The sequence below is a fragment of the Chlorella variabilis genome (assembly GCF_000147415.1).
Source record: "Chlorella variabilis unplaced genomic scaffold CHLNCscaffold_16, whole genome shotgun sequence".
NCBI lineage: Eukaryota > Viridiplantae > Chlorophyta > Trebouxiophyceae > Chlorellales > Chlorellaceae > Chlorella > Chlorella variabilis.
The window spans coordinates 309,226-318,780 of NW_005435072.1; the positions used below are offsets into that span (position 1 = coordinate 309,226).

General features: G+C 68.8%; 3 protein-coding genes across 3 annotated transcripts in view; all 3 read left to right on the forward strand.

Moving 5' to 3' along the window:
* Positions 1–2,389, forward strand: part of CHLNCDRAFT_136344 (hypothetical protein) — a gene marked incomplete at both ends in the record, with an annotated part of 8,124 nt that extends 5,735 nt beyond the window's left edge. The window contains 6 exons of the mRNA XM_005845677.1: positions 191–251; positions 467–547; positions 746–873; positions 1,135–1,314; positions 1,755–1,990; positions 2,119–2,389. Coding sequence (XP_005845739.1) covers positions 191–251; positions 467–547; positions 746–873; positions 1,135–1,314; positions 1,755–1,990; positions 2,119–2,389 — 957 coding nt within the window. The remainder of the gene's footprint in view (positions 1–190; positions 252–466; positions 548–745; positions 874–1,134; positions 1,315–1,754; positions 1,991–2,118) is intronic.
* Positions 2,390–2,936: 547 nt separating this feature from the next.
* CHLNCDRAFT_53531 (hypothetical protein) lies at positions 2,937–7,010 on the forward strand (the record flags this gene model as incomplete). Its single annotated transcript, XM_005845678.1, has 6 exons — positions 2,937–3,053; positions 3,165–4,009; positions 4,148–4,226; positions 4,700–4,767; positions 4,882–5,533; positions 5,796–7,010. The coding sequence occupies 6 exons, from the start codon at positions 2,937–2,939 to the stop codon at positions 7,008–7,010; spliced, it is 2,976 nt and encodes a 991-aa protein (XP_005845740.1).
* Positions 7,011–7,526: 516 nt separating this feature from the next.
* The window catches only part of CHLNCDRAFT_53532 (hypothetical protein), a gene marked incomplete at both ends in the record, with an annotated part of 2,556 nt that continues 527 nt past the window's right edge, over positions 7,527–9,555 (forward strand). The window contains 7 exons of the mRNA XM_005845679.1: positions 7,527–7,556; positions 7,729–8,148; positions 8,315–8,388; positions 8,526–8,670; positions 8,824–8,931; positions 9,119–9,238; positions 9,367–9,525. Coding sequence (XP_005845741.1) covers positions 7,527–7,556; positions 7,729–8,148; positions 8,315–8,388; positions 8,526–8,670; positions 8,824–8,931; positions 9,119–9,238; positions 9,367–9,525 — 1,056 coding nt within the window. The remainder of the gene's footprint in view (positions 7,557–7,728; positions 8,149–8,314; positions 8,389–8,525; positions 8,671–8,823; positions 8,932–9,118; positions 9,239–9,366; positions 9,526–9,555) is intronic.

Genomic DNA, 9,555 nt, shown 5'->3' on the forward strand with positions numbered 1-9,555 from the left:
AGGAGATCCACATACCCGACTGGGTGGGGCTGTGGGCTGTGCCTGCGGCTGTGGCTGCGGCTGTGCGGCAGCCTGGGATCAGCGCCCTGTGAGGGCCAGCATCAAGATTGTGGTGTGGCGGTGCCTTACGCGCCCCGCGCGTGCCACACCAACACACATGGTCCATGCTCAACACACCCTGCGCCCGCAGGACATGTTTCACAGCCGGCACGACGCCGCACTGCTGCACGCCACCGCCCGCGCCATCAGCGGTGAGCGACCAGCCTCGGCAGCTAGGAAGCGCGGGGCCGCTGGCGGGCAGCGCCTGCCAGCATGGCTTGAACCCCGGCCTGGCTGCCATGTCTGGCTTCTCTGATGGCAGCCCGCTCGCCTCGCCACCTGCCAGTGTGCTTTACTCCTGACCCGCTGAGCCTTTCCATGCTTTCCTCGCCCCGCTTTCCTCCTCCTGCTTTCCTCCCTGCCGCAGGCGGCCCCATCTACATCTCCGACAAGCCAGGCCAGCACGACTTTGCCCTGCTGCGCCGCCTGGTGCTGCCAGATGGAACAGGTGGGGCGGGGGCTGTGGCTGGCTGCGCTGCCAGGCACATTTAATGTCTGAGTAGAGCCTGCCACAGTGCAGTGGTGCCTGTCTCGATGCCTGGCTTGCTTCCCCTCACCTGACTGCCTGTCTGCCACAGCATACCCTGCAAGCAGGCAGCAACCTCTCGAGCGCGCTGCCGCCTCCTGGCTGTGCCTGCCCGTGCAGTGCCGCGGTGCCTGCTGCCGGGGCGCCCCACCCCTGACTGCCTGTTCTGCGACGTGAACAAGGACGGGGCCACAGCTCTTAAAGTGTGGAACCTGAATCCCTGCGGCGGCGTGGTGGCGGCCTTCAACGTGCAGGCGAGCTGGGCGGCTGGGGGCGGCCTGGGGTCTGGTGAAGGCTGGGGCAGCCAGCATTGGCTGGGAGGACCTGCAGGCTGCCATGTTGGGGTGTGGAGCGGCTCTGGCTCTGGATGGGTCCTAAGCTGGCTAGCCAGCCAGGGAGAAACTCATCTTGCTCGGCTTGAGACCAACAAGCTGCGCCCCCACGCCCACCTGCACTGTTCATGGTGCCGCTTGCTGAGGCCTGCCCGCATCCCGCTGCCGCCCCCGCAGGGCGCCTCCTGGAGCGCCCCCCGCCGCGGCTTCCACTTCCACGACTCCCAGCCCCCAGCCGTGACGGCCCACATCAAGCCGGCCGACGTGCAGGGGCTGGCGGCGGGCCCCACCCCCGTCTCTGGTGGCTCTGGCGGCTCTAGCAGCGCCAGCTTTGCGGTTTGGGTGGACGGCCGGCAGGTGAGTGGGAAAGGGGAGCTCCCAGCCGGCTTCCTCAATCCACGCCCAAGGGTGTATTCTATCTTTCTTTGTTTCGAAGAGGAGCACCCTGGTGTCGGTGGCTGGGCAGCGGGGCACAGTCCACCGTGGTGATGTCAGCACCCCACAACACACCGCATGCATCAGGCGTGGGAGTCGGAGAGCATCACATAGGCACTGGAAATTTCCCAGCTGAGGTGGTCTGCTGGGGTCTTTCCATTGCACGCATGCCTGGCCTTCCGCGCTGGTGGCTGCCGGTGTGTGTGGTGGGTGCATGCATGGGGAGGCTGGATGCTTGGGGGGGGCACGGTAGGGTGCGTTCTCCACGTGGCGCACATGCCGCTGCACAGCCTGCCAAACCGTAGTTCAGCTGCCGTCCTCCATCTCAGCCCCTCCCCAGCTGCCCAATTGGGCCCCTGCAGGAGCTGATGGTGCTTTCCTCCTACCAGGCCGTGGCAGTTGAGCTGGCCCCTGGCGGCGGCAGCGACATCCTCACCATCTCTGCCATCCGGGAGAGCGCTGGCACGAGCGGGGCAGGAGCTGGCGATGCCTCCGCTGCGTGCGACGGCGAGGAGGACGCCGCGGGGCTGCCACGACCCATCCGGGTTGCTCCAATCGGCCTCATCAATCTGCTGAATGCCGGCTGCGGGGTAACAAGGTGAGCCCCGGCACGCAGCTTGCGACAGCTTGAGCTCGGCGCAGCTTCAGCTCAGCGCTTGAACACCGACCAGCAATGGCATAGCAGGTGCCGCAGTCAACTCGCCCCCCCTCTTGGCCAGCCTGCAGGTGCGGGTGGGAGGATGCGCCTTTGGAGGCCCCAGCAGACGACAGCGGCGGTGGCAGCTCTGCAGCTGTCCCTGCCACCGAGCGCCGCTTCCGGCTGACCACGCGCGGCGCCGGCACGGTGCTGGCTTACAGCAGCGCTCGGCCCGCGGCCGTGGAGGCGGCCGGCGGCAGCGTGCGCTTTTCCTATGCACCATCCCGCGGCACTCTGCGCTTTGACACGCCGCCCGGCATGCCGCTGGTCATTGACTGGGCTGTGGTGTTTGGCGGCTGACGCAATGTCAGTGGCACGGCAGCGCTCTCGGAGAGCTGCCACCGGCTGCCCCAGGCACCAAGCATTTGCATTGCTTGCCTTGCATCTGTGGTACACAGCGCAAACCAGCCTTGGGAATTGCATTGAAATCGTGTATTGCTCACCAGTAGCGGCATACATGTGAAGGTCACAGGGCCCAGTTTGAAAAGAGCGCTGCAGCTGGCAGCCGCTGGCAGCAGGCTGCCGCTCCTGCGCCACGTTGCGCAGCGCGGGAGGCGCGGCGCCACTTCCACAGAACCTTTAGCGCAGATTAATGGAACGCACATGAAAGATAGCTCATCTGTAGAACTCAGCAGGGCGCAGCACGGCGGGCGGATTGGCGCGCTTTGCTTGGCCTGCCTCCAGAAGCCGCTCGTCAGCCTGCTTTTCATTGCTCTGTTTGGCGCCTCCCAGAAGTTGGGGAGGCACCCGCCACCCAGCCACTCGTGCTTCCTCCCCTGCGCGACCTAGTGAACAGCCCTTCTCAGAACCGCTCCTGTCGAAGTGAAGAGCCCTCATTTTTTGGGAGATGGCCGCCAGGGCGTCGCGCAAATACTCGTTTGTCGCAAGCATCGGCGCAGTGGCGGGCCTGGCGCTCTGCTGCGTCCTGTCCATCGTCGGCAACTCGCCGTCGCTGCCGACCAGAGTGAGCTCTGCAACTCAATAGCTGCAACTCAATAGCTCCCGGCCGGCATGCAGAGCAGCAGCAGTTTGCTCCAGGCAGGTGCATCAAGCAGCCGGCTGCGCCCGCCTGCAGGAGCAGCGACGGGCAGCGGAGGGGCACGCCTGTGAGCGGGTGCTGGTCTGCGTGCTCGCCCAGACGCGGGGCCACCGCGTCACCTGGCCAAACTACAAGTCCCACTTCCTCGACAATCTGTGCCCCGGCTCGCCAGAGATCGTGGACCTGGCGCTGGCTGTCGCCCAGGAGGCCAACACCACCGGCAACGGCTTCTACGCGCACGCCCGCTACGTCTGGACCTACCCCGAGGTCGACGACTGGGGCGCCGCGTTCGACGACATCCAGCGGCGCAGCAACTGCAGCGGCGACTGGCGCAAGCTGCTGCAGCTGGGGGACCAGTGGCTGGGCGGCATCCGCGACGAGCGCCACCAGCACCCCGGGTCCGCCGCCATCCTGCTCTTCTTCCGCTGGCTGCTGCTGCACAACCTGGCGGCCGGCGGCCTGCTGTCGCGCTACGACCGCTTCATCGTCACACGCTCCGACTACTTTTACGGTGTGCTGCATCCGCCCCTCAGGGTGCTGCCGCCGCAGCACATCTGGATCCCCGACGGCGAGGGCTGGAGCGGCGTCACCGACCGGCATATCGTGATTCCGCGGGCCCACGTGGCCGCTGTGCTGAGCCTGCCGACCGACATGGTGTGCGACAGCGAGGCGCTGCTGGAAAGCATGGCCCACAAGTCCAACTGGAACCTGGAGCAGGTCATCAAGTTCCAGCTGGAAAGGAAGGGGCTGTGGCCGCTCACCCGCTTCTACCCGTACGTGCCGTTCACCACCCGGGAGCCGGACGAGGCGTCCCGCTGGTTTGGGGGCGCCTATGTCGAGGAGGCGGGCATGGTGATCAAGTACCAGTCTGAGTATGAGAGGTATGTGGCGGGCGCCATGCCGGGATGAGGAGGCTGGCATGCATGCACAAGCGCTATCTTGGCGCCGCCTCGTCCTCTCCCTACCTTCGTGCTGGGGCTGGGCCGCCGAGGGAGTGGCTGCTTGCTGCTGCTGTGTAGGCACAAGTACTTCCGGGAGATCATCAGGAGCAACCAGGACTGGGAGCGGTACATGCATGAGCATGCCAACGACACTCTGGTGAACAGGAACTGAGCCCTGGTGTCCTCTCCAGCTGCCGCCGCCTGGCGCGCCCGTCGCCGGCTGCCTGGCAAGTGCCGATGACTGAGTCTTGCGAGTCTACGTTATTGTAACCACCGATGCGCTGTTCATGTATTCAGGAGGAGGTTTGGGGTGGTGGGCTTGATGGCTTGTGGGTGGCGCAGACAAAACTGCCCGGCGCTTTGAGTGCTGTGGCGGCGGCAGCTTGGCGACCCACTCACAAAGCCCCGCCCGCCTTCCTCCGCAACTCACACCCTCGTGCGCACCGCGTGTGGGCAGTGTGAAGGGTCAGCCGGAGACTTATCCCTCGTTTTCGAATCCGCCATGGGTGGCTACGTGTCCTGAGCTCCCCGGGGCGAAACCAGAGGACGACTGGCATACAGGGGTGCGAACGGAGCCATCGCGCTCGACACGCTGCCCGCATGGACAAAAACGTTGTGTCGCCCTACGAGCTGGCTGTCCTGGTCGTGAGCTACTTGGAGCAGAGCGGCTACCGGAAGACGGCGGCCAGCTTCAGGCGGTGAGGCTGGGAGTTTGCTGCCGTTCCGAAGACATTGCCGCCGCCGCCGCTGGCGCGCCCCGTCGCCCGGCGCCACACACAACCGGCTCCTCCCTACCTACATCCGTGCTGCAGCGAGGCCAAGGCGTTCTTCCGTGGCGTGGCTTCTGCGCCGCCGCCGCCTGGGGTGCGCAGCCTGCTGGATCTGCTGAACGAGTATGTGCAGCTGAAGGAGCGCAGCACGCGGCGGCTGGCCCTGGCAGGGCGCAACCCGCTGGCCGCGCGCCTGCTGGCTGCGCTGGATGCCGAAGCCGGCGAGCAGCAGGGCGCGGTGGAGGCCGCGGCGCAGGCGGAGCAGGCCGCGCAGGCGGCGCAGCAGCAGGCCGCGGTGGCGGCGCAGCAGGCGCAGGCGCAGTGGCTGCGCGAGCAGCAGGCCGGGGCGCAGCCGCCGCAGGCCGCCATGCCGCACCATTTCGTGCCGCTGGGACAGCACGCCCACTTTGCCGCGCAGGCAGGCGGCCAGCTCTACGCATCCAGTGCCGCGGCGGCGGGCCGCCAGGGCGCCGTCACGCCGGGCAGGCAGCGCAAGGGCGCGCCCCGCAAGCGGCAGCGCGGCGCGGCCAGCCCCGCGGGCGGCGGCGGTGGCGCCGGCGCCGGCTTTGGCTTGCTTGGGGAGGTGGGGGAGGCTGGCGGCAGCGGCAGCGGCTGGGGCTCTCCTACGGACCTCCTCAACCTGCAGCTGGATGCAGAAGGGCTGGAGGCTTTGCTGGATGATGGACCGCTGCAGGTGGGCCGGCCCGCTGTGTGCGCTCTGGATCGGCTGCGCTGCCGTGGGTGTGGGCTGTGGCGGGCTGGGAGCACAGGATGGGGCTTGTGCCGGTCTTGCCCGGCTGAAGCTGACTTCCTGCACCAGGCCTGAGGCTCGCCGTGCTTGAGATCTTCCTGTGAACGCCACGTCAGCCCGTTGTTAAGACCCGGCCTCCACCCTGTGACGCGCTTCCCTGCCTGCCGCCGCCGTTGCCGCTGCCGCCGCCACCTCCGCCCCGCAGCTGCGTTTCGCCGAGAACCTGGCGCAGCACATCAACGACAACCTGGGAGGCGGCCAGGGCGGCGTGAGCTTCGCGCTGGACAGGCCGGGGTCGGGCAGCGGCAGCGGTGCGGGTGAGGTGGCGCCCCGTGCCGCCGCCGACGCGGGCGGCGGCGACTCTGGCGGCCAGGGCGGTGCCCGGGGCAGCCCCGACGGCGGCTTCATGGCAGAGCTGCTGGCTGACCCGCAGATGGTGCTGGCAGAGCTTCCCGCAGATCCGCTGATGGCTGAAGTGCTGCAGGCGGTGGTGCGCCCCTCAGCTGCCTCGCCCACGCCGCCATCGGCAGGAGCGGGCTCCCGCCCCGCCTCGCAAGCGGCGGACCGGTGGCACCAGGTGGCGGCGGCCGGGGCGGTGGCGGCGCCTGCGCACGCCGCGCCGGCGCCCCGCGGGCGGCGCCAGAAGCAGCAGGCCCCGCGGGCGGCCAGGCCAGGCAGCCGGCAGCAGCAGCGGCAGGAGGGCGGGCAGGAGGTGGGCGAGCGGGTGCAGCAGCAGGGCACGCCCCCGGTGGCGGCAGAGGTGGTGTTGCCGATTGTTTCCCTAGAGTCGCCACCGCAGCCGCAGCAGCTGGAGCAGCAGCAGCAGCAGAACAAGGAGCCCCAGCAAGAGCTGCAGCAGCAGCAGCGGCAGCAGGAGCAGGATCCAGCTCCGCCGCCGTCCCTGCCTGGGTCCCTAGGAGGGCAGCCCGGTGAGGCACGGCCAGAGGCGCCGGAGCCGCCAGCCGGCGGCGGGCAGGCAAGCCAGGCAGATGGCTTGCCCGCCCAGCAGCAGCAGGCTCTCGGCCCGCCGGCCACACGGGAGGTGCAGCAGCAGCCGGTGGCGGCGGCGGCGGCAGGGCCCTCCACACAGCAAGGCGCCGCTGGCGGCGCCAGCGGCGGCGGCGCAGCGGCAGGGCCCGCGCCAGCGGCGCGGCCCCGCAGCCAGCAGGTGCTGCTAGACTCTGGCCTGCTGGCTGGGCGGCCGAGCAGCGCCAGCAGCCCTGCGAAGCACGGGCCCAGCCTGCCCACCAGCCCGGTGGCGGCATCGAGCATCCTCGATAGGGCGGCTGGCATGGCCCATGCGACCGACCCCACGCAGGCGGCTGCCCAGCGGCTGCTGTGCGGGCTGGAGGGCCTGGGGCCTGTGGAGGTGGCTGCCAGCGAGGACCAGATGCTGCAGGACATCGACGACCTGTTCTAATTGCCGCACTGATTGCTAGCAGCAACGTGAAGGCCCTTGCCCCGGGGGCAGCTGCAGGTGGTGTTGGGGGTGTGGCCATTAACCTCGGGGTGCTGCCTCCCGCTTGACGCTGGTCCTCGTGGCATTCTCCGGTTTTTGACGAATTTAAACTCCGTGGATACTTCCCCTTCAACTTGCCAGCAAGGCCCTCGACCATGATTGAGATGAGCACCGGCATCATGGCCCCGGTGCTCCCATTGCGTTAACACATGATTCCGGTGGCGTATACTGATCCGTTGGGGCGCAGACACCTACAAAAACCGACAAACTCCTCCCAAATTGGCGCCCAGAGCAGATAGCGCATCAGACCGGAGGACTCCGGTCGAAACACATCAATCGCATTTTCTACTCGCCTGCATCTGAAGGCCAATCGCATTCGCTGGGCTTCTGCACACCACAGCTCGAAACCTCTGCTCGCGTGTGCACCTGCACCCGACCACCGCAACCCGCTGCTTCCCCCTCCAGCGGCACCCAAGTATGGGCAACTGCGTCTCCAGCAAGCAGAGGGTGAGTGGGTGGCGAAGGCAGAGGTGTGGGGGGCATCTCCGCCGACAATCGCAGCACTGCGTCCTGGGCCTCTGGCGCCCCAGGACAGCCGCCGCTCCAGGGCGTGTGGCCATCCTTGCACCCCCCCAAATGGTCATGCCCACGCCCACCCGCCCCACACCTGCACACACAGGTCCTGGAACAGCCTCAGTGGGACGCCAACAGCAGCTCCACGAAGCTGGGCGGCAGCAGCGGCAAGTCTGACGGCGGGTACAGCGAGGGCTACAGCCCGCCCACCCACGCGACGTCCCGCGCCGGCCCGCCGCCGCCGCGCCACCTCCCCAAGCCCCCGCCGGGACGCAACTGCTTCTCACTTGACCTGCAGCGCCCGCCCCCGCCCCCGCATGCCCGCGCCAGCCAGGACGGGCGCCCCGGCGTGGGCTACAGCTGCGAGCCATGCAGCAGCGGCGCGGCAGACGTGCCGCGGTGCACGGTGGGCGCCGCCGACGTGGCAGCCCTGCTGCGCGAGGTGCACGTGGGAAGCCGCACCGGCCAGTGCGGGCGCTCGCCCCTGTACACGGGCGTGTGGCGCCAGCGCCGCGTCTCCATTATGGTGAGCGGCGGCCCGGGTCGGCCTGGCATGCAGGCGGTACATGTGCGGTACATGTGCCAAACAAGCTGCTTGCGGGCGGGCAGGTGCTGCTGCCTCGACGTGGCCGTCGCAGCCGTTGGTGACCCCCGCCCTCTGCCCCGGCCCGGCCCTCCTTCCCGGAAAGCAGGTCAGCGAGCATCTGGTGTCAACAGATGATGATGTGCGGCGGCTGCAGGCGCAGGCCGCGGCCGCCGCCAACAGGTGCGCGCCAGCTGGCCCACCAAGCCGAGTCGCCAGCCTGGCCTGCCACCTGGCCTGCCGCCTCGCCCAAGGCCCGACCCAATCTGCCCCACCCCCACACACCCGCCCCCGCCCTGCTCCCCCCTCCGCTCCTGCAGCCCCGCGCTGGAGCACCCAAACCTGGTGCAGGTGCTGGCCTCGGCGGTACAGGTGTCCCTCGCGGAGGGCGCAGACGCCTGCGGCGACGGCGGCGGCGGCGAGGAGTGGCCGCGCAGGGTGGTGGACGTGTGGGCTGTCATGGAGGTGCGAGGAGCTGCGCTTGCGTGGGCGCTGGAAAGCGGTGCATGGATGCGCGCTGAGAGCCAGCCTGCTCTGGAGATCTCTCAGCAGGTCCCCCCAGCGCCACGTGTAAGCTCGCCTGTTTAGCAGCATTCCACTCCCGTCCCCTGCCCGCAGCACTGCAAGCAGGGCAGCCTGGAAGCCGCCATCGGCCACGACTGCCTCAAGCAGTGGCCGGCTCGCGACGCGCCGCCCAACCTGCGCCACATCCTGCTGACCGCGCGGGTGAGCCGCCCCCTACCGCTGCCCTTGCCTGCCCTGCTTCCTTCCCCCTTTTTAGATTTACAGTCTGCATATCTGCACAGGAACTCGCGGCACAGACCCCTGCCTGGCTATTGAGGCGAACATCTCCACATGTGCTGGGCGCTGACGCGGCGCCGCCTGCCGCGCCTTACCCCTCCCCACCCCGCAGGACATTGCATCCGCGCTGGCCCACCTCCACCGCCACGGCATGGTGCAGGGGCAGCTGGACTCCAGCTGCGTGCACCTGGGTGGCGCCGTGGGGGGCGACCCGCGCTGCTTCCAGGCCAAGGTGTGCAGCGCCTGCCTCTGCCTGCCAGCCCTGGCGATGACCTGGAGCCGTACCTGCCCTTCCTTCCATGCCCTGCCCGCCGCCTCGCCACGCCCCCACACCCACCACGCTTCCCACCACTTTTGCAGGTCAGCACCGCCTGCCACTTCTGCTTCGACCGAGACCCATTCGGCTCCGACACGCTGGCCTGGGAGGCGATGCCGGCGTGCGCCCCCGAGGTCCTGATGAATGGCGAGCGCCACAGCCCCGCCACCAACGCCTGGTCTTTCGGCGTCATTCTGTGGGAGGTGCGCGGCACGGGGGGGGGGGGGGGGGGG